General features: G+C 48.5%; 12 protein-coding genes across 12 annotated transcripts; 5 read left to right on the top strand and 7 right to left on the bottom strand.

The window, feature by feature from the left end:
• Positions 1-256: 256 nt before the first annotated feature.
• On the bottom strand, positions 257-1,327 carry EV420DRAFT_447341 (uncharacterized protein). Its single transcript, XM_060482163.1, has 4 exons — positions 822-1,327; positions 663-763; positions 535-600; positions 257-481 (listed from the first exon to the last, which is right to left on the bottom strand). Exons 1-4 carry the CDS (start codon positions 1,213-1,215, stop codon positions 320-322), a joined length of 723 nt encoding a protein of 240 aa, XP_060338393.1. The 5' UTR covers positions 1,216-1,327; the 3' UTR covers positions 257-319.
• EV420DRAFT_1635377 (small monomeric GTPase) lies at positions 1,240-2,116 on the top strand (the record flags this gene model as incomplete). Its single annotated transcript, XM_060476436.1, has 6 exons — positions 1,240-1,347; positions 1,402-1,505; positions 1,550-1,589; positions 1,640-1,692; positions 1,743-2,036; positions 2,089-2,116. 6 exons carry the CDS (start codon positions 1,240-1,242, stop codon positions 2,114-2,116), a joined length of 627 nt encoding a protein of 208 aa, XP_060338394.1.
• On the bottom strand, positions 2,111-3,967 carry EV420DRAFT_447482 (ferredoxin reductase-like C-terminal NADP-linked domain-containing protein). The gene is made up of 3 exons (XM_060482164.1): positions 3,053-3,967; positions 2,630-3,000; positions 2,111-2,571 (listed from the first exon to the last, which is right to left on the bottom strand). Exons 1-3 carry the CDS (start codon positions 3,602-3,604, stop codon positions 2,463-2,465), a joined length of 1,032 nt encoding a protein of 343 aa, XP_060338395.1. The 5' UTR covers positions 3,605-3,967; the 3' UTR covers positions 2,111-2,462.
• EV420DRAFT_1502983 (uncharacterized protein) lies at positions 3,527-9,381 on the bottom strand. Its single transcript, XM_060471148.1, has 6 exons — positions 8,935-9,381; positions 8,693-8,882; positions 8,046-8,643; positions 5,672-7,989; positions 4,251-5,616; positions 3,527-4,196 (listed from the first exon to the last, which is right to left on the bottom strand). Exons 1-6 carry the CDS (start codon positions 9,154-9,156, stop codon positions 3,788-3,790), a joined length of 5,103 nt encoding a protein of 1,700 aa, XP_060338396.1. The 5' UTR covers positions 9,157-9,381; the 3' UTR covers positions 3,527-3,787.
• Positions 9,382-9,409: 28 nt separating this feature from the next.
• On the bottom strand, positions 9,410-10,398 carry EV420DRAFT_1502986 (uncharacterized protein). The gene is made up of 3 exons (XM_060471149.1): positions 9,941-10,398; positions 9,698-9,893; positions 9,410-9,645 (listed from the first exon to the last, which is right to left on the bottom strand). Exons 1-3 carry the CDS (start codon positions 10,369-10,371, stop codon positions 9,625-9,627), a joined length of 648 nt encoding a protein of 215 aa, XP_060338397.1. The 5' UTR covers positions 10,372-10,398; the 3' UTR covers positions 9,410-9,624.
• On the bottom strand, positions 10,399-13,061 carry EV420DRAFT_1299404 (rRNA processing/ribosome biogenesis-domain-containing protein). Its single transcript, XM_060468368.1, has 9 exons — positions 12,732-13,061; positions 12,498-12,677; positions 12,171-12,450; positions 11,936-12,123; positions 11,786-11,886; positions 11,660-11,737; positions 11,317-11,609; positions 11,012-11,268; positions 10,399-10,962 (listed from the first exon to the last, which is right to left on the bottom strand). Exons 1-9 carry the CDS (start codon positions 13,023-13,025, stop codon positions 10,468-10,470), a joined length of 2,166 nt encoding a protein of 721 aa, XP_060338398.1. The 5' UTR covers positions 13,026-13,061; the 3' UTR covers positions 10,399-10,467.
• A 76-nt stretch (positions 13,062-13,137) lies between these two features.
• On the top strand, positions 13,138-16,544 carry EV420DRAFT_1502990 (exocyst complex protein; the record flags this gene model as incomplete). The annotated part of the gene is made up of 15 exons (XM_060471150.1): positions 13,138-13,289; positions 13,342-13,417; positions 13,471-13,634; positions 13,686-13,755; positions 13,807-14,015; positions 14,066-14,164; positions 14,218-14,339; positions 14,388-14,562; positions 14,616-14,972; positions 15,023-15,297; positions 15,350-15,427; positions 15,478-15,713; positions 15,765-15,975; positions 16,026-16,088; positions 16,146-16,544. The coding sequence occupies exons 1-15, from the start codon at positions 13,221-13,223 to the stop codon at positions 16,540-16,542; spliced, it is 2,601 nt and encodes an 866-aa protein (XP_060338399.1). The 5' UTR covers positions 13,138-13,220.
• Positions 16,545-17,843, bottom strand: EV420DRAFT_1502996 (enoyl-CoA hydratase). Its single transcript, XM_060471151.1, has 8 exons — positions 17,640-17,843; positions 17,550-17,590; positions 17,267-17,496; positions 17,185-17,217; positions 17,007-17,132; positions 16,881-16,961; positions 16,764-16,829; positions 16,545-16,710 (listed from the first exon to the last, which is right to left on the bottom strand). Exons 1-8 carry the CDS (start codon positions 17,829-17,831, stop codon positions 16,601-16,603), a joined length of 879 nt encoding a protein of 292 aa, XP_060338400.1. The 5' UTR covers positions 17,832-17,843; the 3' UTR covers positions 16,545-16,600.
• Positions 17,844-18,328: 485 nt separating this feature from the next.
• EV420DRAFT_1259067 (Quinolinate phosphoribosyl transferase) lies at positions 18,329-19,471 on the top strand (the record flags this gene model as incomplete). The annotated part of the gene is made up of 6 exons (XM_060466932.1): positions 18,329-18,537; positions 18,588-18,728; positions 18,785-18,861; positions 18,916-19,023; positions 19,075-19,335; positions 19,389-19,471. The coding sequence occupies 6 exons, from the start codon at positions 18,329-18,331 to the stop codon at positions 19,469-19,471; spliced, it is 879 nt and encodes a 292-aa protein (XP_060338401.1).
• A 355-nt stretch (positions 19,472-19,826) lies between these two features.
• On the bottom strand, positions 19,827-20,242 carry EV420DRAFT_1635384 (uncharacterized protein; the record flags this gene model as incomplete). Its single annotated transcript, XM_060476437.1, has 2 exons — positions 19,827-20,042; positions 20,150-20,242. 2 exons carry the CDS (start codon positions 20,240-20,242, stop codon positions 19,827-19,829), a joined length of 309 nt encoding a protein of 102 aa, XP_060338402.1.
• A 188-nt stretch (positions 20,243-20,430) lies between these two features.
• Positions 20,431-21,802, top strand: EV420DRAFT_1635385 (uncharacterized protein; the record flags this gene model as incomplete). The annotated part of the gene is made up of 7 exons (XM_060476438.1): positions 20,431-20,451; positions 20,511-20,801; positions 20,849-21,100; positions 21,147-21,163; positions 21,218-21,437; positions 21,492-21,575; positions 21,629-21,802. The coding sequence occupies 7 exons, from the start codon at positions 20,431-20,433 to the stop codon at positions 21,800-21,802; spliced, it is 1,059 nt and encodes a 352-aa protein (XP_060338403.1).
• A 412-nt stretch (positions 21,803-22,214) lies between these two features.
• EV420DRAFT_1635386 (uncharacterized protein) lies at positions 22,215-23,807 on the top strand (the record flags this gene model as incomplete). Its single annotated transcript, XM_060476439.1, has 4 exons — positions 22,215-22,633; positions 22,690-22,908; positions 22,965-22,987; positions 23,047-23,807. 4 exons carry the CDS (start codon positions 22,215-22,217, stop codon positions 23,805-23,807), a joined length of 1,422 nt encoding a protein of 473 aa, XP_060338404.1.
• Between the last annotated feature and the right edge of the window lie 198 nt (positions 23,808-24,005).

Raw genomic sequence — 24,005 nt, forward strand, 5'->3', positions numbered from 1 at the left:
TGGTTCCTGATCGGATGCACCGTCCGCTTTTGAATTTAGTGAATTTACGTCCCTTCGTACATCAAACTTCGGGGGATCCGATGCTAAAATGGGAGATGCACGAAGATAAGTCACTAGAGCGAACTTGGCGAATTGGAAAATGTCATCGAGCGTACTCTCCGACGTCTTGGAGAGCATTTCTTAGGGTAGAATGATCACGCAGTTGACGTTTGAGAGAAAAATGCATTGCGATCAATGGGAAATACGATGAGAATCATCGAAAAGCCTGGGAGCGACATTAGAACCAAGAAAGAAACATTCAGGACCTGGGAGCCATCTGTCATGATGAAGTAGCCTCCAGAACACAGAGGATCACTCTAGCACGTAGCTCTTTGAGTTTGGACTCCGGGAGCGCCTGCTCACTGGTGCCCTGGGGTGATTCATCGTTTGGTGCAGATTCTCCAGCTTCAGTGACGTGAGAGCGACACGTTTTAACGAGATTCTGGATGGCCAGTAAACAATTGTATGGAACCCTAACATAAGAATAAGACTCACTTCCCTCACTCCGCCCTGAACACCTGCAAGATACTTTGAAACCAAGGGCATGTGAGTATCTGGAACCTAGGTAGAAAACGCCGTTTACTCAATATTGCAATGCTAAGAGGAAGCATAGAGAGACTAACGGCACTGGTAGACCATACATTGCGTATGAGCCAATTCTGCCTCGCCTTGTGGAATTTCCAGCGTTTAGGATGTCGAAATTGTGTGAACGCATATTCGAGTGCTTCGAATAGTAGCAAAATTTAGGCGTCGTTCGAATTGTGATATTACAGAGTGCCCACCTCTTCGCGCTTGCTCTGACAACGACGGATCCTCTGCTGGATCAAGAAAGCCGGTTTTATTCTTATGTTTCTTTTTCTTGGGCTGGATTTCGGTCTCGTCCGATTCTGCTTCGGAGTGCTTTCGTTTTTTTGATTTCCTTGGCGCCATATTTTCATCCTCATCCAACTTTTCCGCCTTTTCTACTTTCTCCGACCGCTTCTTTTTCTTCTTTTTCTCCTTCTCGGCGGATGTTACTACCTGGGCATCATCCAAGGTCTTCTCGTCGCGTTCTGTGTGCTTTTTCTTTGGTTTATCCTCGCCCATTTGGATGAGTGCGGTGGATAGTGAATTTGATCTGGCACGTGGTTGTCCTGGCATTTCTAAGCAGAAGGACCAGCAGGCCAAGCATTTCATTCCTTACCCTCACGTTGCGATCCCATGGGCCTCTCAATATCGTCTCTTTTCAATTCTCTCTCGTCCCTCGTACGCTGGAGCAAAGACCAGGATGTCCGGATACTCATGCTAGGCTTGGACTCTGCTGGCAAGGTATCCTACGCGCCCTTTCTGTCTGCACCGCCAAACTGAGCCGATTTTCGTAAGACTACAATACTTTATCGTCTGCAGGTCATTTTATCCCTTCAATTCATGGCCGCAGTCCATTCATGTTGCTCCACAGATTGGCGAAGTCGTTTCAACGATACCAAGTCGGTTTTTCCTCCACTGACAGATGACGTATAACTAACGGCAGTCGAAATGAAGCAATCGGCTTCAATGTCGAGACCGTGCAGGTTGGCCATTCAATACAAGACGCTGTCGACTGTTTCTAAATCCCTGCTAGTATAAAAACATCAAATTCCAGGTGTGGGACTTAGGGGGACAATCAAGTATACGGTGAGATCGCCTGACGTTTGATCTTTGTCCCGTTGCTGATAGATCTACAGGCCATATTGGCGCTGCTACTTCCCTAATACCTCGGCAATAATATATGTCATTGACTCCGCCGACCATTCGCGCTTGACAACATCACGGACGGAGCTGTTGACTATGCTGTCGGAGGAGGAACTGAAGGGTGTTCCTCTCCTGGTTTTCTGCAACAAGCAGGATGTTGAAGGTGCCCTGAAGCCTGAGGATATAAGCGAGCAGCTAGGCCTGGCTGGAGGAGAAAAGTCACGACCGTGGAGTGTGCGAGGAAGCTGTGCAACAAAGGGGGAGGGTCTGGAGGATGGCTTGGACTGGTATGTATCATGTTTCTAACTGCCTTACATCTCTCATTAATCTCATCGTCAGGCTGGTTAATGTCATTCAAAAGAAGTGATGGTTTTGTGTACGTTCAATTTTCTTTTGCCAGCATATCGCATAGCTTTCTGTCGTTTTGCACTTTCATTTGAACTTTTTTTTTTCTGGGGGAATATAAGTATCTATAATCTAGTTATACCAGCCGTACTTGTATATTCATGCATTGAACAGGACGGGGCGTCTAGCGGACTCTTCAATGCCCATGATGAAATGTGAACCCTCTTAATAGACTGAGATTATACCGGACTAGTTATGAAGCCCACGCATGATACCTTCCAGGTAAGAACGAAGTTTATTGGTGTCCGTTTCCAAGTCGAATGATGTATTATCACCACGCCATTGCAAGGCGGTCGTCGTCTATGGTTTCATAGCTTCCGCACCTGACTTGAAGTAAAGCCAAGTCCTCCGAGAACACCAAGCACGGGTCCTTGAGAATAGTTGCGTCCGTATGGGCCAGCAATAGCACCAATCATCCTATAATTGAAGGCATTAACGATATTAAAAGTCAAGAACGAAGGCAAGAATCGCTTACGGTTCCGGGCCGCAAACTAGGAACAAGACTCTCGATGAAGGCTGAGCCTGTCGTTGCTTCCGGAAGAGATTATGCCACCACGACGTTTTGTATCCCAGACAGCCCTCAATAGCCTGTCTATCTATGCGCCCCAATTGTGGCATCAAGCCAAGAGGACTTTCCTTCTCCATCTCATCCACGAATATCTTCATCTGGAAACGTTCTGGATTCGTGCGGCTATGGTCAATCAGCGGCACGAGAATTTCTGGCGGAGGAAGCTCCGACGGAGAACGCGACGAATGTAGCAACGTAAAGCGCGTTTTTGATGGTGCATTTTGAAATGTTGAATGCAGGAGCTGGTAGAAAGGCGTGATACCCGTGCCTCCTGATATCTGGATATTCATGTTAGTCAAAGCAAAAGAATGGCAAGAATCGAAGGCTCACCATGATCACCTCGTCCCAAGCATCGTCTTTCCACAACCACGTTTGCAGAGGTCCACGGAGTTCGACCTTGTCGCCTATTTGCTTGGAATGAAGCCATCGACCCACTTCACCATTAGGATACTTCTTGATCCAAAATTTCATGTTCCCATGCTCGTCTATGCCTTCCAAAGGCGTATACGGGCGCTCTACCTGGATATCATCGTCTTTGATGAAGACAGACCATATCCTTGAGAAGGATGACTTTGGCGGAACAAGCTTGGGTGGAACGGTAAGGGTGATGAGTCGGAAATTGGGTCCACAGGATTCTGTGGATGTCACGGACGCCGGTGTGAAGTGCGATGGCGATAGTGGCTCGTCAGTAAGTGTGGAAGCTGACTTGGAAGGTGACGAATAGAAAAAGTACAGGGCACCGACGCCAGCTATGCCAATGAAGGCTGCAGCGCGAAGACGGTGAATTGGGGGCATAGATGCACAGCCACAAGTACTCGCGGAGAAACCCGATCGTATTTGCCTGAAAAAACTTCTTATGTAGATGCCTTTTGGAGGATACATTATTATGATGTAGCAGTTGTACTAATACGTAGAAAGCGAAGACGAAAACAAATACTATGCGATAATGTCAAATTTTACGTATATGATGCAGAACCTTGAACGAGTATTGTCTCGTCCCATGGCGAATAACTTAGCAGAAAAAAATACACGATGAAAACCGTCCTAGATAATGATATACCCTAATCATGGCCGCCAGATAGTATTCCGAGCAGGTGTGTATGCCTTGGTCCGTGAACGAGCCGCAGGAGGCTTGGAAGGCGTCATAGGACGTAGGTAAGACGTCTCTGGATCTGCACGCCGCATAAATTGTAATGGTGTCAAAGGAGAGCCTTTAGACGATGGTGTAGATTTTATAGAATGGGGGCTCTTGCCCGAGGGTGTGGAAAGAGCGAACGAAGGCAGGAAAGAATTGTGGGGCTCTGGAGTCCGAGGCGGACGAGGAGGCGAGAGAACGGTCTCGTTCTCAACTTCCGCAAGCTCTGGCGTTTCTAGTAAAGTAGCTGAGCTAATCCATTTTTCTTCCCGATGGCCCATTGGAGGAGGCGACTCTGTGAGAAGCCGGAAACTATCCGCAAAATGACTTCGAATAAACCTGTGAGAAGGATCTCGATCAGCAATAATCATGGATTAGTTGATATCAACATACTTCGATAGCTCAGTCCAACCACCGCCCACCCTCACCATGACAGTTTGAGAACGCAATATGCGACAAAAGCATAGTTTGGGGTCATTGTCGCCAATCCAGTATTTACCACTCTGATCTTTCCAGGATATACCTTCAATGTTGATACCGACAGGAAGATTATTGACAACATCTCCGACTGCCACGTCGAGTTTACTCTTGGGATTCGCGACGTATGTTTTCCTGGGAGCAGTGGGCATTGGTGGGCGTCTTTGGGGAGTTGAACCTCGCGGAAAGGATATCCTCGGAGCACGAGACCATGATGATGAAGGTCGAGAAGCAACGTTTGACATAGACATGTCGGAATGACCAGGAGTCGCGCTGCGCTTCAGAGAGGGTGTATGCATACGAGCCCGGCTGGGCGTCCCTCTAGTTGGTGTTTCAGCCTTTGAACTCAAACTAGTTGTTCGTTGGCGAGACGCAAAGGTAGATCCGTATAGGCTTATGGGGCCTGATGTGGACCTATTGGAAGTCACATTGGATATCCGACTAACGGAACGAGAGGGAGTTTGAGTTGCGCCCGAGATAGCCCGGCGAGAAGGAGTAGAAGGAGGGATGTTTAAACCACCACGAGAGGAAGAAGGTACCGACAGGTTCGAATAAGTAGCACTCTTCTTGGAGGGTTGTCTCGTACCGACTGTCGATACACGACTGTTACGACCTGAACTATTCTGGCCCGAGCTAATCACGCTACTTGGTCGCGACTTTGGACCTGTGATACGGTCTTGTGCCATGTCTCGTAGCTCGCTCCAAGTCTGAAGGACGCGTTCTCGTTCAGCAATGGCGCGGATGTCTTCAGAAACTGATTGAAAGATAGTGTCCATGTTATCGATGGTCGATTTGGTGAAGGTAAGACGTGCTGACAGCTGCTCCTCTGGAGGCCGATTCACAGGCGAAATGTGCGGAGACGATAGAGGGCCCAGAGGAAGGGCTGGGTAGCTATCGATATGCTCCAGAAGATCACTGAGAGTGTTATCGCAAAGAGATAGAGAATTGGATAAAGACAACAAATGTTTGATACGATCCATAAGAATGGAGGACGCATCTAGTTCTTGCTTCAAAGAATCCAACTCCAATTGTACAGATGGATCATCAACAGGAGACGGCAGCTGCTCCACCTCTTTGCAGATAAGGGAGAATTCACGGTTCATGCCTTCCACCAAATCTGAGGTGGGAAGTGGCGAAGATGCGGACGTTGCTCGAGCGACTGAGCTTATACTTATCGAACGCAGTCTTTTACGCAAGTTCAAAATTTGAACTTGCAAATCGATCATAGCCTGCGACTTTTGCGGACGAGCGTCGCTCGGTGAGAGCTTCAAGCCAAAAACGTCTACGAAATATTCTGTCAGCATTTGCATAATAAGTATACACGCGAGAATAGTCACCTTCTAGAGGTTCAGGAGCGGCGGAGGAGGCTCGCTTTTTCGCTTCAGCCGCGCGACTCTCCAGTTCTAGCTTCTTTTGTGACTCTGCGGCAACGTGATCAGCATAAGATTGCCGCTCTGCAGCTAACTGCTCCTCGGCCTTCTTAAGTTTGATCTCCATAACAGAGCGCTCTCGTTCCAACCGGGCTCGTTCCTCAAGCTCGGCGTTCCTCCTCGCCTCTTCGGCCAATGCAATTTCTTGATCTGCAATTCTTTGCCGTTCAGCCTCTAGCCGCGCCTTCTCCTCCGCCATCGCCAATAGGCGTGCACTTTCCACTTCCTGAAGACGCTCTAGCTCTTGTACTTCCTTGAGACGCTCCTCCTCCTTTTTCTCGCGCTCTATTCGTTCTTTCTCTGCTGCTTCAGCAACAAGCCTCTCTTGCTCTGCCTTAAGACGGCGTTCGGCTTCAAGTTGTCTTTCCTCCTCAGCACGCTGCGCCTCCGATAGGATGTTGCGGAAAGACTGCACATTGTGGTCCCATGTCGTGAACTTGAGTTCCGCGTCATCCACAGCTCGGGTGCGAGAAAGAAAGAGAGACTCATGGACAGCAGTATCGTTTACACCATGAGCAGTGCTTATGCTTCGCAACAGTTCACGGATAGGCGAAAACGACCTCCTGATACGAGTGGAATGTACTTGCAAGATGTCATCTACGGAGGTGAACAAAGCCTGCAGAAACTCGGAGACCGGTTCCTCTGTTGGTGCTGCAGCGAAAGAGGTCCTCAGCCCGGACAGCTTTTGTATGCCATCATTAATATCATCAATGGTTCCGGATAGGCACAAATCGACTTCCTTTGCGAGTTTTGCCAGATGAAGATGGTCGGCCTTCTGCTCCAGACTGCGCAGGTCACCGTTTAATCTCATGATAAAAGCATTACAATCATGGCGAACGGCGTCGTCCAATGAACGCAAGGCGAATGGAAGTGGAACAGGGGAAGGGAATATTGTAGACTTGGCTCCAGTTTCGATCCATTGAATCCGCTGCGGCAGCTTGTCAGAAAATGCGTTAACCCCAGAACGGACATCATTGAGGGAGACCTCCAGGCTTGCGTGGTCATTCAAAGAAAGACCGACACTCGCTTGCCCCGATAGATAATCTTGAGTAGCTGATTCGTACTGCATCCTGATGTCTTCGATGCGAATCTGGAACGCGTGAATCTCTGCTTTGATACCGATCATGGATGTCGCTTGTTCCTTGATCGAGGCAAGTAGGCGCGCGAATTCGCCGCCGCAATTCGACAACACCTTCAGTTCAGATGCGGTTTGGCGGAGTGACTCTGCCAAGGGCTTCTCCAAAGTCTGGCACAGAACATCCAGGGGTGATTCAATATCCTTGATAAATCTGGTATCAAACCCAGCAAGCTGCTGGTGAAAGTCTAGGTCTGACGAGTCGGCCGGTAACGGGATATTCGGGGGGCTCTCTGGCGTAAGGGGAGCATTATTGTGCTCTACATCCTGCCTCCATCTATGTTTCTGCATGGACATACTGACTTCTTTGAGGAAAGCTCGCAAATCTCGAGAATGTATGTCCATGATAGTTCGTATACGTCTCGCCTCTTTCAATCTCTCTGCGCGCGCAACCATATCTATACGGACCTGTTCCACCTTTGCTAGACGGTCCTTTAGTTGTTCAACAGCCGTGACACCTTTGGACCGGAAATCAGGATCTACAGCTGGAAAGTTCAGGCGAAGCAAAGCTGCTGGTACTTTCCGCACAAGCTGAGAAGCAACAGTGCCCACGCTTTGCAACTCCTGAAAAATAGACGGCATCAAAACAAGATATACGGAGTGCTTTGTCGGTTCGAGACAGTCATCCAAAAGCAGATCGGGAGGTGAGCCGTCCCCATTATTTGAGGGGACCCCCGTTTCTAGCCTTTGGGTTATATCCAACAGTTTGACACTCAAATCTTCGGCAGATTGGGTTATATCCTCGAAAGCATGAACAGCTTCATATATCGAACGATAATCTGCAGCCGCCGCTTCGGTCATCTTGCACACTGTCGTTGCAGAAGTAATTTCGGTAGACAGTTGCTGAGCAAGGGTTTTGTTAAAGGATTGTTGCTCGGGAAATAATGGATGAACTGGTGTCGGTAACGTGGATGGTTGAGAAACAGGATCCCCTCTCACTAACAACCTCTTGCGGAGCGCGTCGGCGCGAGTCACGAACAAGGCACTTTGGCGACCAGTCGGGTGGGTCGATCTTGCCGCGTCAATGTCGTCAAGTAGAGTCTGCGCTGTTACTTGATCTTTCATTGTCTCCACGTATGTTTCATCCGCTCTGGGGGTCCTGTAAGCTTGGAAAGTTCCATAGACATGAGCAACGTGTATAGTTACTTTCTCCATTGCATGACCACTTTCATAACGAACTTGCCAATGTCTTCCATTTGCGTGATCCCCATTTCTTCAAGCCTGTCCTGCTCATCTAGCAGCTGATCGGGAACAGGTTTACGACTATGATCAATCATTTTGTCAAGAATTTTGCCCGCGGCAGAAATATTCCCATGTCTAAGCGCGGTGACACGGCCAGCAAACTGAGCACTGTCTCGTGACAGTGCCTCTGCCTGTGTGAACCTGACCGACCGAGAGAACCCCGGAGACGACAACGCGTTTTCTGAAGCGATGGACGCGAGAGATGCAGCAGATCCTCGCCGTCGAGGTGTCTTGGGGTCTGCGGTGCTGACTGGGGCATCATAGAAGGATGCTGACCATCGAGCACGATTCTCTAGAAAGGTATTGAGGTCTGTGATGATTCGCCTGCGTTCAACCCATGCGGCAACCCGGTTTTCCTCCCACGAAATCCTCACACCCAACAAATCCAAGTTCTCAGAACGATCGCGGAGTAGGTGAAGCAATTTGTCCAATTCATAAATAGTCGTTAGCGTCAGCTCAATGAGATCGGTATCCTCCGGTGAGAGATTTCGTTGAGTTGCAGCTGTGAAAAGAATGAACGGGATTACCTCATCGTTATAAGGGTAACATACCTCTGGTTAGTTTCCTTAGCTTCTTCAATTCGCCAGTATCAAATATTTCAATCTCCTTCTCTATAGATTCGTGGTCCTGCAGCCATCTCTGCAGCTCAGACCGGGAAGGCAGACCGGGAACGTCCTCCGCAGATGCTTGCAGTGCCTCTAGTCCGACAAACACCTCTATAGGCGGCAATTTTTCTAAGAACTAGCATGCTCGGCGATGAGAAGGGTTCAGGCCAAATGGGTACAGTACGTACTTTGATTTTCTCTTCTATCCAAGCCTTCCTCTCGATGAATGTCTGTAGCTCGATGACCTCATGAGACTCCAAAGCCTGCTCTTCACCGCCGGTAGTGGATTTAGGTTGTATCGCAACAGATTTGTTAGGGCTGGTGTGCGCATCGACGGCCGCTTGTTCCTCCAGTGCGACGACCGTACCAGACGACTCGCCGGAAATTATGACAGGCGCTTCTGTTGACATTATACCGACTATTAGAGACGAATGAGAAAGGCTGATCGTTCAGATGAATGGGTGGGAACTGTGCATAGCAGAAGGAAGATAACAGCAGGGAATGGGTGTCTTTAAGACATGTGTATCACAACGAGGCAAATTGGAGTGTTGCTGGGCGGCGCTGCAGTTTACGGCCGTAGCCTGCCACGAGCCGTTCCATGCCGATGGGCCGAACAATTTCTGCCGAAAAGCGACCCATTTATGGCTATTTCATTACCATATTGGTCAAAATAGTGCGGAAGCAACCGGCGCTTGCTCGACGTCAGCGCTTGAGAAAACTGTAAACTCCGTCGCCAACAGTCGGGCCCGAAAACTGCTAACATACATTTCGGTTGCTATACATTTGTACATTTGTTTCAACCTTGGGCTAGGTAGGATACACTGAAACCCATCCATCTGATACATTAGTAGCAAGGAAACATCGAAGAACGTCGATTGTCAATCTGACTCGCGTACCGCCTAATTTTGAGTGATCAGCAAAATCGATAATCGGCGGTGAAATGACACCTGCCTCTTCTGATCCAGCTCCAGTACGTTGGGCAGACAGCCGGAACGCAAGTTGACGCAATCTATCCACTCTTTCTTCATGTAAATGCCCCCCATTAACGGTACCCTGAAGACCCATGACGAGCTCCAGCTCTTGCATGAATGCTGCGACGTCTGCGAGTGAAGTTCCGAGCGCTTTGGACGTTGCACTTTGGGTGCTCCTGATCGTGATTCAGATGAGAACCATGACCTCAAGAAACAGGCATACCGCGAATCTCGAACTGCCTCTAACAGACTCTGTAGCTCACTCCGAACCCCTTCGCTCTCTTCGCCGTACCTAGCATCCCTCTCCTGTGAGGTAGCCTGTAGTACTCCAAGTTCCTCTCTAATGCCCTGAACGAGGCCCCTGAGACGTTTATGCTCCTCGCTATGTAGAGAGCTCTCCAAAGAGAGCTCTCGCCGCATCACACGATTACTTTTCTCCAATTCCAGGATCTGCCTACGCAAAGACGATACATGACCCCTCGTCAATAGATATGGTATGAACGTTATCGGAACGATGAAGGCGGTCAATACAGCGAAGCGGCCGACTAAAGAGGAGACAGATCCCCGGCTACTCTCGTTTGCGACGGCGTGAACTTCTGATGAATCTGCAGGAGAAGTACTTTGTGCATCTTGGAACGGTGTAGAAGTGTTCATTGGGAAACGTGATGGCACTTCATGACATCAGCTTGAAGGATGTTTTAGTGAGCGGAAATATACGCAAATACATGAGACTGTCAAAAAGCGGTAACATCAATCACTGGCAGAATCTGAATCCGAATCTAGATCTATAGCGGGCATTTCTTGGTCCTCTTCCACTGCGTCTACTATCATAACGGCAGGCTCGATTGTTGCATTCGTAGGCGGCTCAAGTGTGGGAGCCGTGGGTGGTGGATGTGATGGCTTCGATGGAGCATATACCGGCTCCGCACGCGGCAGACTGTCACCAACCTTGGCTGGAGGAGGTGTATCGATGGGGATGGGTGCAGGCACTTTTGCTGGAGGAATAGAACGAACAGGGTGGGTTTCCTGTTCTAAACCGACACGCGGTGACGGTGACGCTACGGTGTTCTGCACAGGATCCGAAGCTTGGCGTTGCAATACCGACAGACCAAGTAATTCCCGATCTCTCGCTTCTTCCGTGCTTTCTTCGGAGAGAAAGAGTGACAGCGTTTCAACGTGTGGCAGGGAACGGACAAGGGGTGGAACACGGGGATGTAGTAGGATATCAAGAGTACGTTGACAAACCTAAAAATGTCAATGAGTAACGTATATCGAAAGCAAAATGAGTATCTACATTATCGTCAGTCTTGCTCAAATCAACGGCTCTTAGGACGAGACCCAGACTTTTGCTGGCTGTGTTTGTCGTCCCGCAGCCAGATTCAGTCACCAGCGCTTGTATTTTTTGTAGGAGTTTTGGGTGAAGGGTTGGGTCCGGCGATAACGACAGCGGCGAACGCTGGGGTAGGAAGAAGAGGATAGACAACAATACCCGGACTGACAGAGAGTGCGTCGCCGCACTAAGACCTGGGTTGCGCAATAGAAAAGCCAGTGCTGCACAAATATGTCACAGTTATCATTTCTAGGAGAGGGATGACTTACCATCGCAGGCAGTGAGTACCGCTTTCCCGTCATCAGACAAGGAAAATAGTACATTGCGAGAAACCCTGAAAAGTTCTTCTCCTTCATAAGCCCTCGCCCGTTTCTTTCCCTTTTTGTTACGACCAGTCTGTATCGTGTCAGTAGACTGATCGAAGTCTGATTGAGAAGGCAAGATCGTAGTAATCGAGGAGAGGACAGCCTTTGTCAACCGATTGCAAGAGACTTCTGAGTGCAAGGGGAGACAATGAGCAAAGATAGAATTAAGGGCGTCTAGGAATGGGAGACGCTGTGAGCTAAGGAAAATGAGACGAAAATTAGTAGTTCAAGCATAAAGAAGACCCACCCCGCAGGTTTCTGCTCTAGATGAGAGGCCAAACAAGAAGTTAACCCGTTCAAATGTGGAGTCAAGTGATGACGGAGGCTGGAATGATGTGAATACAACGAATAGCGTACTGTAAACAAAACCTACTGGGTGGCGAGGCTAGTGACAAATTCACAACCAAGCTTCCATAGAGTTGGAACAACGGAAGCTTCGAGTGATCGCGTACTGACGTCTACGTGCCCAATATTCTGCAGCACCCGTCAATAAATTCTTACTAAAAGTAAGATGAAAACTTACCGATCCTCTATCAGCAGCCGTTGACGTTAGAAGAGCAATGGCAAATTTTTGCAAGGACCCTATTGGAACTTGAACTGGTCGCTGGGTACCGGTCCCGAGAAGGTCATCAATGATGACAACAAAACAACGTAGACGATCCAGATTCAATGATATTGTGATATGAGCGTCTTCATTTCGAGAAACAGGGCCTGAGATATTGTCAAAACCAGTGTTGTTTCAAGAAATATGCACAAACCTTCTGAAAAGGAAGACCGTAAGCTCGAAAATGCAGTCCATCCAAAAGCCAAAGTTTCCTCGACTGTCTTTTTCCACAGATTTGAAGCCCCAACTTTGCCTCCGGTGGCGGGAAGCACAGCGTATAAACGGGAAGATGATCGGAGCAGTGCCATAGAAGTAGGCAAGAGGGCACTTCCATTGAGATACAATAGACACAAGCCGGAAAGCGTGGTGTGGGATGACCGGTGTGCATTGGGATACAATGGAACGATTCTGGCGAGCGTGTTCAAGATAAGAATCTGTAATGCACATTTAATAACCGAGGGACTGTCGACATAGTAATTACCTTAAACTCGAGGTCGGGCTCTCCAGATGCTCCATCACATAAAGCAATGATTGTTTGGGTGAACTTTGTAACATTGGGAAGACAGACTTGTCGTTGAAATTCAGATACATCCATTGCAGAGCACAATATAATCCGACACAGATTAACTGCGGCTTTAAAGACCGGCACTGCTTCTTTTCGCTGTCCATAAGTCAACACCGACACATGGATAGTAGATTGAATGTATGGACGAACAGTTAGGATGCGTAAAGCAATCGTGAGCCACTGTTGGGCTTGTTCAATCATGACTGATTTTGAAAGGAGTGACGTCCTATGTGCGAGGCAGAGTCCAGCCCATTTTCCTGGCACATCTTTGGAATGTAAGAGAGAATATATTCGAGATGTCCATTTGGTGAGATGCGGAGACGGTGCCAGATGCTCCGAAGTCAGTATATCAAGTATATACGGCAGATTCTGAGCAGACGAGATATCAGTGGCCAGATGAAGCTGCAGCAGCGTCTTCAGTTGGATTGTCGCGTCGTTTTCCATGACTTTTCCCTGTTTAAGCAAATTTTTAGGAACGTGATGATGGACGGCTACGCGTTTGGATCGAAATATGAACAAACATCCAAATCGAGTACACAGCACAGCGATGACGAATGTCATTATTAACTGCGAGCCTGGATGCCCTGTCGACGGACTCGGTAACGGCGCAATAATTCAAAGACAAGCATTGCAAGCTTGATGTCTACGCCATCGAATATCTATCTTGACCTCAGCGTGGAGGAACACCTCAAGCCTTCCGTCTTCAAGGTCTATTATATCGCGTCTATCATGTCACGTCCTGTTTAACAATAATCTTCAGGGAAAATTTGATGTCACGGATTTTGTAGGTGCAGTTTCCGAGAAGCTGATTACCCAGTCAAAGGCCGATTCTGGACGTACGCACTCCTTCATGGCATGGACGTCCTCACACCTAACTATGACATCTCAGCTTTCGATCCCAAATCCTTCATTCGCAACTTTGAGGCTGCTGTAGACAAGCTTATTGCCGTTAGGAAAGATGTTCAGGCGAAAACGGAGCAAATGGAAAAGAGTGTCCGTGTTTCTGAGCGGGAATATTCCAAGAAAATGGCAGAATTAAACCGGGGCTTTGAGGTACGTCGCATCACCAATTTCAGCTGTGCTGCTTTATTCATACTATCGAAGGCGGTCGGAAACTCGTTTTCCGGAATGGAAGTCAGAATGAACGAAGTGAGCAGTACGGCAATACGCATAGGTTCGTTCGTGAAATGCCAATTTCCCATTGCACTTATTGACTTTCGATCAGGTGAACAGCTGGAATCTGTCCACACTGAGCGGCAACGAGCGCAGGCAGCATATGACTTGATTGACTTCTACAACCAGTTCTCCCGAGGAGATACTGCTCGTCTAGATGCAATGAGAAAGGAAGGGCGGAGCGGAAGACGCCAGGTCGCCATCTTGCTCAGGCGCTTGAATACCGTTGCAAAAGAAGTGGATCTTCCCACAGCTGACAAGGTATGTCCTACGCGATTGGAGCAAGTCTGCATACTTGATTTATCAATCAGACTCGAGAAGCAATAGAGAAATATTGTGAGAAGTTTGAGAAAGAGATGTTGAACCTTTTCGATAGGTGCTACAGAAAGGGTGACCCAAAGATGATGCATGTAGGTGATGTTCCTTGATGCTACGCGATTTTTACTAACATGCTAGGCGATAGCACTGTGCTCAGACACTATTAGAATTCAATGGTGGATCTTCTTGTGTCCAGGTCTATGTCAATCAGCATGACTTCTTTATAAATAACGTGCGAGAAGCCAAAGGAGCGGACGATGTCATACTGTAAGTCCTGTGGTACTGATTGGCGAAGAGTTCTTATTCCAAGTTTAGATGGAATACCCTACCGGATCCAGATGCAACCCCACCGAAGAGTGAAGTTGGCTTGACCGAGCTATTCTCTGAAATACGAGCGACTGTGGACACAGAAGCACAGATAGTCAAGGCAGTCTTCCCAAATCCCCCAGTGGTTATGCAAGTCTTCCTTCAGCGCGTGTTTGCACAATCTGTAGGTAGCTGTTCCTTATTTATATTAGACGCGCGGTTAACCTAGCTGCTCAGATCCAACAACACATGGAACAACTTTTACATCGAAGTAACACGATGTCCGATCTGTCGTACCTCCGAATACTGCAGATGGTTCATGTACAAGCCTCCAACCTCGTTGAGGATCTCAAGGTGTACGAGCTTCCTACAGTTTCGGCGCGGACACCCTACGAGGTGACAGAGTTTCGTCGGTCAATCATAGGATCCACGTCTTCTGGATCTACCACCTCGACAACCGTCAGCACCATGCTTGAAACAGCGATGGAGGAGCTCTTCGTCCCATATACCGAAGGTCAGAGATACCTTGAAAGGGAAAGTCGCAGTTTGGGTGCTCTGTACGCTGCTTTGCTTTCCAACTTCACCCGATATCATGTGAGTTGTTCGTGATTTTAATGTTAGCCTCTTGACTAACATAAATATAGGAGAAAACCCAGAAAGGGAAATCTTCAGTGTTTGACCTTGTCGTTAACCAATTAAGCGCAGCTGCTCAGACCACGTCGACAAGTGGTGTATCTACAACTTCGGCACAAGCTGCCAGCGCAATACTGAAGTTTGGCGGAATTGATCGATCTCAGGACAGCGAGGAGCCAGTCCGTGAAGAGGATGGACAGTTGAGCGTCGACATCGCCGAAAAGATGCTGAAATGGCATGCGGAAGCCATTGGCAGATGTGTCGAACTTAGTCCTTCCAACGACGTGTGAGTAACCCTTGATTTTCGCGGGATAATTTGTTGACATGGCTAATTTCAGTGCTAAAAACACGTTTGCACTACTTCGTGTTCTTGCGGAAGCAATAGGAAATGCCTACGTAGAGGCCGCCATTGAGACGTGAGCTTCTGGACCTCTAGCCAGCGGCTTGTATTGATGTCGCCTCCCAGAGCACTGGCTCGTTTAGAGGTAGCTGATGCTAAGACAGAACCTAGTCTCCAGCTGCTGTCGACCTTACGTTTTGCAGATCTCATCTGCCATCTGTGGCAGCAATACGTCAATACTGCTTTGCTTCCACTCGCAAGCTCATCTGTTACCACACGCCGTGAGATGGTGGTCTTCAATAACCAAGCCGTCAGCCGATTAGAAGGTGGCGCTAACCAGCTAACCCAACGTCTTACTGATGGTAAGTCAGGTAGTATGAGTTATTCGTCGTATAAATCTATTTTTTTTTTAGCAATTATTGCATGGCTATCGCTACAATTGACAAAACAGAAGAAGAACGACTTCAAACCGCGAAATGACGATCTCTCGTTCGCTCGAGTCAATACAGAGCCATGCGTTGCATGTTGCGAATCGCTGGAGAAAGTTCGGGACGCCGCCAAGGCTAATTTGAGTGGCAAGAATCTAGAGGCCTTCCTCACAGAAATTGGCGTTTCTTTTCACAGGTACGTCATTATCCACTATATCTCGATACTATTTACTCATGTCCGCTTAGTCTCCTGTTAGAGCACCTGCGCAAGTTCCCCGTTAGCGCAACCGGTGGCCTGATGCTTACCAAGTACGTATTACCTTTGTTCGCGTCTGCCTAACCGGCCGGACCTTACGCTTTCCGTAGGGACATCAAGATGTACCAAGACACGATAAGCAGCTTCGGTATCCCACCACTCACCGAAAGATTTGAATTCATACGTCAGCTCGGCAGCGTGTTCCTTGTTCGACCGGATATTCTCAAGTCGTACATCACGGAGAACTATCTTGGGCGAATAGATCCTACATTACTGAAACCTTATCTTGCGCTGCGCAGTGATTGGGGTCAGTTGGAGAAGGGTTTCGATGACGAAGCCGACATACCGGTAGAGGGTGCTCTCGCGGAGACGAAAGGTCTGAAGGACAGGTTTGGCCGACTGAGCCTGATGATGAAAGATCTGGAAGGGTTGAAACTTGAAGGCATTCGGGAGAACATGCCTGCAATGCCGACTAGTATTACGAGTAGTTTTTCGAGGTTTAGTTGAAAAGTGTCTTTGCTTTTACACACATTCGCCAATCGTTTGTACTAATTTATTACATTTGCTATTCCCCTCTGAATACAGGTCGTCTCTTTTCTTTGAAAGCCTCTAAAGCTTCACGACGATCTGAAGTTGAGAGTAGGGTATCGTAAGACGCTCGTTCGAAGTCCAAGCCTGTAAAAGTCATTGATAATCATTCTACTGAAACCGTTGGAATGCAAATATACCTATTTCAAGAGATAGATCCTCAGAACGCGAAATTGCTTGTTTGGCAGCGCGAAGAGCAAGTGGAGCTAAGGTGTATTTAGTATTCCAAGCCGCAGGGCACACAAGGTCGAGTTCACCATTACGTGAGATGGTCTCTGCCAAGGTCAAAGCCCGTTCGAACGCGTTGGACTCTGGTGATGAGACATAATCCACCAGACCTTGTCAAAGTCAGCACAAATCGATCGCAGTAGTCAGCATGGTACCCCATTCAAGAGCTTCAGGTGCAGATAGCAATCGTGCAGTGAAGATGAGATCCTTTGCTTTAGATACTCCCAAGATTCTGGTTGCGCGCTGCGTTCCACCGGCCCCAGGGATTATCCCAAGCGCAGCTACGCTGTCATCAGAGCAAAGAAGAGATATTGACAAAGAGTGTTCTCTCACTTTCGGGTAGCCCGATCTTCGTTACGCTTGAACCTAAAATTGACTCAATGGCAAATGGGAACGTTGCTGGTAATGACACTACCTGCGACGCGTAGATCACAAGCTAGGCCAAGCTCCAAACCTCCCCCAAGCGCGGGGCCATCAATAGCCGCTATGGTAGGCATTGGAAGCGATTCCAGCTGTCCCAGAGCAGCGCGTAGATCGACTAGGAATTTCGAAACCTGGTCTTGTGACATAGTTCGCCGTTCTGCGAGGTCCGCTCCAGCACAGAAAGATCCCACAGTTGTAGATCGAACAATAAGAACGCGAACACTGGAGAAAACAGTTATGTACTGTCGAACTCGGATTAACACAGACAAAGTCACCTCTTGTCAAAGTGTACCGTCTCCAAGCTTTCGCGCATTTCCTGGAGGGAACCCATCAGAAAGAGCTTTCCGCATCACTTTGATTCTAACCTGTAACATTCGCATAGATATTGCATTCTTGCTTTGTGGTCTGTTGAGGGAGAGACAGGTCACGCCAGGATGCGAAGGTATTGGCTCTAGAAATGCCTGGGGTAAAGAAGTCGACATCCATCGTCGCGTACTTTGTGCCAGAGCATGGTGAGTGAATCGTAGGCTCCGACACGCAGAGAGCGCGATCGTCATGGTGGTTTGACCGATGTGGGGAAATTTCCAATAGGCGGACTTTCGGCCGATGATGGTATCACATGACACTCGCACGGACCACCCCGAAAAGTATAAAAACCCAGTCCCTGCTTTGTTGATTCCTTAGATACATACTCATCAGGATCTTTCTATAGAAACTGACCGAGTCTCGCATTTTTACAAATGCCACAACCTTCAAATCCAGTCGATGATAGTCGCGTTCACTCGCTCTACTGAGAGCATGGCTTTGGTCCTTCCAAGGTCTCGAGGACGTTTGGCGCTGTTCCCTTTGATGCTCTTGTAGTGCTGAAGGGGCTGGGCCGGCGAGTTGAACGCTTGTCTGATGGATTCTTTTGTTGGCATTAGTTAGTTTTGTAGATTCATGAATATATGTGCCAGTTTCGTTCTATCATATCGTTTGAATTGCAAGTGTAATGAGTTGAAATTTGTTTCGTTTTACTGAGTCGGCCAGGACGTGATCTTGACTGCGACCATTGATGTCAAACTCGTACGAACACCTTTTACCTCCTAGCTGGAAGCCCCAGGTTACTGCATGGCTTGCAGAAGACACACCATCCTTTGACTACGGTGGATACGTCGTCGGTGAAGTAGAGCGGGAAGCCTTTCTGTTCGGCAAAGGCAAAATCCCCGCCGTCCTAGCGGGATCCCCATTCTTCACCGAGGTTTTTGCTCAACTGGGCTGTCAGTACGTCCGTCATCTTATCGCTTCATCCGATGTTTTTATCATTTCCCAAGGGTTGAATGGCACATCAAAGAAGGAGAAACTTTCGAGCCGATCAAGCATGTCGCGACAGTCAAGGGCAAAGCGAGACATCTGCTTCTGGGCGAACGCGTCGCCCTGAATATGTTGGCGAGATGCAGTGGTATTGCTACACAGTTCGTATCCCATTCCTTTTCCCTATGAACGCGAGCCGAATAGTCTACACTCTCAGATCCAAGAAAATCAAAGATCTTGCTCGAGGATATGGATATAACGGCATCATTGCTGGAACCAGGAAAACAACGCCTGGTACGACTTTTTTTTTTCTACGGCAAATAAGGAGCAGCTGACACCCTGGAAAAGGATTTAGACTAGTAGAGAAATACGGCATGCTAGTAGGAGGAATTGACCCTCATCGTCATGATCTCTCGAGCATGATCATGCTCAAAGACAATCACATCTGGTCGTCCGGTAAAGACTGACCCTGCGCGTCTATTTCTCTGTATTCACTTCTTTCTGCAGGGTCAATCACCGCCGCTATTCATCAGGCCCGCTCCGTGGGAGGATTCAGCTTGTTACTAGACGTCGAAGTCGGATCTGAAGCCGAAGCGGACGAAGCGATTGACGCTGGTGCGGACATCGTTATGCTCGACAACATCGAGGGTGAAGAACTCGTGAGCGTTGCTAGGAAGTTGAAGCAAAAGTGGCAGGGAAAGAGAAAGTTTCTTTTCGAAACGAGTGGAAACATTACAGAGGCTAATCTACAAGCGAGAGCGATCAACGGTTAGTGGCGATTGACGTTGATTCACCAAACGTATACTGATATCAGCTGGCAGAAATCGACATCTTGAGTACTAGCGTTGTCCATCAGTCCGTACAGCACATCGATTTCAGTTTGAAGATACAGATGCCGAAGTAGAGCAAAACAAATAAGAAGTAAATGCAATTTGTACCATTATTCTTCTTTATGACAAAGGAAAATAGAGATATAGCATTGTCCCCTCGGACACCGTCTCTTTCTTGAGCCTATAACATTTAGATTCATCCTTAGATCTGTCGAGAGGAGGAAAAATTGTTCAGTATCAATACGCAGACGCGACACTTGTGAAATTATGTGACGCATGTAACACGGCGTCAAAGCAGAATGTACCGTGGTGATACCGCGCGTCATGGACAGGATCCAAGATGTCAGCCGGTAAGATAGCTATGGGAGGCATCCCCTGAATAAAAGACGAAGCAAAAGGCAGGGACAGAAGATGAAAATCAATTCAGAATCACAAAGAATTGGGGCCTTTCCCAGTTAGATGGGAAACCCCAGTGCCAGAGGCAAGAACGTGCCCATTGCTTTTCTTCTCGAATGTCTGGCTGTCAACAGCGTAATGCGGGTGCAAAAGGATAACGAGAGCGGTTGCTTCGATAGCGGGATCAAGTGATTCGTCGTCGAGACCTTTGCCGACGCCTCGGGTATCCAGGATGTGGACTGAGAGATACTTGATGACGTTCAGCAAGCGAGTTCATATATGCGGGCTTAGGTGTACTAGTAGTGTACCCAGGACTAAGAATAGACAACGACGCGTAAAAAGATAGTGCACCTTACAACCGATACAGGCGGATCCATGGACTTGAGCTTCTCGTCGTCGCGATCCCGGTACCGTGGGCCGACAGGCTTGTCGTCCGCCGCTGCTCTCATTGTCAGCCTGTTGTCGGCACCAATAGATCTTCGTGAAACAGCGGTAAGAGATCTGGCATGTCAACAACGGCGACCTAGACGAAGGAGCCGAACGAACTCGTATGGTACATACAGATACAAACTTCACGTCGGATTTGCCTCCGTCTAGATCAGGAACGCGCCTCGAGTGACCGTCCTCATACTCAACCATGATTGCAGACCACCACCAGGTTGCCGAGTTTCTCACGATATCTCGCACGTTCTTGACTGAATTTCTTTGTCCATCCAGCCTATTTCTGATCCCACGGACCTTCTCGACCAGCTGCGGGCTCGCCTCGAAGAAATGGTACGGACCTACGATAATCACACGGCGGCATTACAGGTAAGGATTGAGAACCTTGAGGAAGAGAAATGCCGTTTGGTCAAAGAAGTCCGGACAGCACATGAGCTCAATAACAAGCTCCAGCGACGACTTGAAAGCGCGCAGGACTCGTCAACCGGCGTGGCCAGGAAGACCTACGACCACGCATTGAAAGTCATTCGGGACTTGATTGAAGACAGGCCGCTTGCTGCTGGAGGGGTAAATACTCATTCTACTCTTCATATCTTGACGTTGAACTTGCCCAGGGCGAGGAACTCAATCAGGTTGTCGTCAGCGACCTCACCGCGTTGGAAGACTCTGATACGGAGGAGAGCGCAAGTACGGCCCGTCCTCGAAGGACTCCACCGCCAACACAAGCTCCGAATCCGCCATCTGATATGGAGCCAATGCATGTCCATTTTGGCGCCGACAACTTGCCGAGCTTCGCAACAGAGACACACTGTCGTTTCTTCAAGTGGGCCAAATGGGTGAAAATCTTGAATTTAGACGCAGATACGGTATGTTGTCCTCGTGCTTGATATTCTGGCATTGACCGTTTGCTAGGAGGAGACTATTGAGAGGTGCGCTTCTTGTCCTTGTGTCCATATGACTCCTTACGTTCGGACTTGCGGTAGTTTGGCGCTTGCGAACGACTTGAATCCACGCATCCATGGTACAACAGAAGGTCTGCTCTTTGTGTACCATCCGATCTTTCTGGAATTCCCTTCGGAGGGGCAAGTGTCATATTTCATCGATTGGAGTAGTAAAGAAGTGAATCAGCGAATTCAACAATACTTATGTGAGAGGGAAAGCGACGAGAAGCCTCTCCACGTCTTCGTATGGCCCCAGAGTAAGGTCAGTTGGACTATCTTTGATAGAAGAAAAGACTCGAGTCAGTTGATTTGGCAGAAAAGCTGGTATTACGTTGGTGCTCACCGGATTTCCGTCATGGATACGAGGGACACGCGTATCTGGGCACGATTAAACAACTCGGTAAAATGCTGGCTAAGCGAATTTCTGCGTTGCACTGAAATCAAATAACACAGGACCGACCTATCGTTGCTCGCCATATTGCTGAACGTTGCAATTACGATGAGAGCCAAGTCTCGCAAGCTCTGAACTCTGAAGAGCTGGATGAAGTGTTGCTAGCCGTGCATCCGGAAGAAGAAGAGACGAAGGATCTGCTGAGCCGGCTCCCTGAAAAGAAAAAAGCCAAGTAATTTGAGTATGTAGCAACAACGGGGACATTTTCAGCGTGGCCGAGCCATGTCGACAGTGGACAGATACAAACGTCGGAAAATCAAAGTAAGGTTGAATAATGCCACAAGTGGAGCAAACAAATGGGGTGACGCCGATAAGTGGTCGCACTGGATACCGGCATCCTTTGGGCCGCCGACCGGCCCTTTACTATTAGGGCTCCACCATTCCTTGTTTCCCTTCAATTATACTTCCATCACCAATTGTTCACAAATCCGCCGTTTTTACTTCTTCCTTTCCTTTCTTTGGTTTTGTGCGTCTTCTAGCCTCGCACAGGCCACCTGCGAGCCTAGAACGCACCCCTAGGACATGCTCACGTCTGGACGTCTTTTCAGCACCATCTCCATCGTCCTTTTTCTTCTTATTTCGTCGCCCATGTTCTTCAATGCTCCTCGCAAGGATCACCTTTCTTTATCAAAACGAGACTACGTACACAGGCGTCAGAATGATGGCAATGGTGCGCCACCAGGAGGCGGACCGCCAAATTCCACGACTTCGAGCTCCGTAGACCAGCCGACGAGTTCATTCACCACTGCGAGCACCAGCGATGCCTCTTTCTCCGGGACATCATCTGATTCGGGGCGCGAAACATCGTCTTCGTTGCTCGTTTCGACTTCGACTGTAACATCCACGATCTCGACTACGTCTAGTAGTGGCTCCTTCTCATCAACTCTTTCGCCACAATCTTTTTCATCCTCAACGTCTAGCACGTCAGTCGCTTCCTTCACGAGCACGTCCTCAAGCCTCCCAACAACATCCTCTTCATCGACTTCGAGCTCGCAACCATTCGAAACGTCAGTTTATCCACGCTCTTGATGCGCGTTTCGTAACTCATTCCCCTAACACACAGCCCCACTACCACATCCACGTCCAGCAGCAGTTCGTCGTCAACGTTTTCATCCACGACCACCGCAGTTTCGTCTGATGTCGTAAGGGCCACCACCGAGATCAACGCAGCTACCAGCTCGACCACGTTCACTATTGATTTTGCCACTTCAACCGCTCCTTCCAATTCTGCGTCGTCTGGTGCTACAGGAACTGCTATCGTTGCTGCTGCGACATCAGATGGGTATGTAGTTCTCACCATCTATTCATTCTTTGAATTTACCCATCACAACTATTCAGCTTCTGGGCCAACAAGTCAGCTGGTAAGCCTATCAAACTGATACCGTGGCGACACTCGCGCTCATCATTGTTTCATCTACAGTTGCTGGGACATTTGCTGTTGTGGGAGTAATCATCTGTGCTGCCATCGCAGCTGTGATATTTTTCTTGGTCAAGAAGCGGCAACGTCGCGATTACGGAAGTGACTATTTCCCCCCCGAAAAATGGTCTCCGCCAATGTCAGAGCCTGGACTCAAGAGTCCGTCTCCCGGCCCGAGTATAGTGGAATTGAGCCACCCGCCCATGGACGTCTTCTCTAATCGGGAAGTCTTTTCCGACAACCATGTGGAGACGGGCAATTATTACAATTCCCAGAGCTCTCATGATGGTCATTACTACGGTGAGGAGACCAATATGACAAGGGGTCCCTTCTACGGTATCGACGGTACTCAAAACTATCCGCTTGGTTCTGCTCCGGATATCATCCTCACCTACGCGAAGGACGTGGATCGGCAGTATCCCGTATATGAAAACGAGCCCAAGAGGGCTTCCAGTTCTTCCCCTACCCCTCGTCCGTCTACTAACTCTGGCCGCCCCTCTCCCACTCCTGGTCGAACATCGCTCAACTCTAGACGCCCTTCACCCACTTTTGGTCGTCGGTCGCCAGCACCTGCCCGCCCAACACCTTCCTCCCTCGCGCAACACTCATATACAACCTCCAACACGTCGACCACGAGTGTAAAGCCTGTCGCGGGATTGACAGTGCCCACTTCCCGCAAAGATCCTAGTGATCGAGATTCGGAAGTGTCTTCGATTGATTCGTTCTACGGCGCTTCCGGGTCCTCTGCGGGTGTAGCTATCTAGACCCTATGTCCTCTTGTATCATCTTAAAAGGTGAGTTTCCATTTCGTCTCCGGCTGCTGATCCTATCTCATGGTATGCACCTCAGGTTAAAGGATGGATTTTTTCTATGTAACTTTAGCCTTCCAGTTTTCGTACTCTTCTATCTTTATATCTTTCTTGATTAGTATGGCTCTTATCGCACTTGGTTTCTGCGGTCAA

The sequence above is a fragment of the Desarmillaria tabescens genome (assembly GCF_030435595.1).
Source record: "Desarmillaria tabescens strain CCBAS 213 chromosome Unknown EV420scaffold_2, whole genome shotgun sequence".
NCBI classification, from domain to species: Eukaryota; Fungi; Basidiomycota; class Agaricomycetes; order Agaricales; family Physalacriaceae; genus Desarmillaria; species Desarmillaria tabescens.

Coding starts and splice junctions, on each gene's coding strand:
- EV420DRAFT_447341 (XM_060482163.1), bottom strand. CDS start 1,215: ATGAAATGCTTGGCCTGCTGGTCCTTCTGCTTAGAAATGCCAGGACAA. Junction 601..662: donor ATGTATGGTCTACCAGTGCC/GTTAGTCTCTCT, acceptor TTTTCTACCTAG/GTTCCAGATACTCACATGCC. Junction 482..534: donor TTCAGGGCGGAGTGAGGGAA/GTGAGTCTTATT, acceptor CTGGCCATCCAG/AATCTCGTTAAAACGTGTCG.
- EV420DRAFT_447482 (XM_060482164.1), bottom strand. CDS start 3,604: ATGTATCCTCCAAAAGGCATCTACATAAGAAGTTTTTTCAGGCAAATA. Junction 3,001..3,052: donor CTTGGGACGAGGTGATCATG/GTGAGCCTTCGA, acceptor ATGAATATCCAG/ATATCAGGAGGCACGGGTAT. Junction 2,572..2,629: donor CTAGTTTGCGGCCCGGAACC/GTAAGCGATTCT, acceptor CTTCAATTATAG/GATGATTGGTGCTATTGCTG.
- EV420DRAFT_1502983 (XM_060471148.1), bottom strand. CDS start 9,156: ATGTCAACAGAAGCGCCTGTCATAATTTCCGGCGAGTCGTCTGGTACG. Junction 5,617..5,671: donor CGCTCCTGAACCTCTAGAAG/GTGACTATTCTC, acceptor AATATTTCGTAG/ACGTTTTTGGCTTGAAGCTC. Junction 4,197..4,250: donor GGTTGGACTGAGCTATCGAA/GTATGTTGATAT, acceptor TCCTTCTCACAG/GTTTATTCGAAGTCATTTTG.
- EV420DRAFT_1502986 (XM_060471149.1), bottom strand. CDS start 10,371: ATGAACACTTCTACACCGTTCCAAGATGCACAAAGTACTTCTCCTGCA. Junction 9,894..9,940: donor GAGGCAGTTCGAGATTCGCG/GTATGCCTGTTT, acceptor AATCACGATCAG/GAGCACCCAAAGTGCAACGT. Junction 9,646..9,697: donor CTGGAGCTGGATCAGAAGAG/GCAGGTGTCATT, acceptor ACTCAAAATTAG/GCGGTACGCGAGTCAGATTG.
- EV420DRAFT_1299404 (XM_060468368.1), bottom strand. CDS start 13,025: ATGGAAAACGACGCGACAATCCAACTGAAGACGCTGCTGCAGCTTCAT. Junction 11,610..11,659: donor CTAGAGCAGAAACCTGCGGG/GTGGGTCTTCTT, acceptor CATTTTCCTTAG/CTCACAGCGTCTCCCATTCC. Junction 10,963..11,011: donor TGAGCAAGACTGACGATAAT/GTAGATACTCAT, acceptor TGACATTTTTAG/GTTTGTCAACGTACTCTTGA.
- EV420DRAFT_1502996 (XM_060471151.1), bottom strand. CDS start 17,831: ATGACGATCGCGCTCTCTGCGTGTCGGAGCCTACGATTCACTCACCAT. Junction 17,591..17,639: donor TATCTATGCGAATGTTACAG/GTTAGAATCAAA, acceptor GGTTCCCTCCAG/GAAATGCGCGAAAGCTTGGA. Junction 17,497..17,549: donor ACGGTACACTTTGACAAGAG/GTGACTTTGTCT, acceptor TGTTTTCTCCAG/TGTTCGCGTTCTTATTGTTC.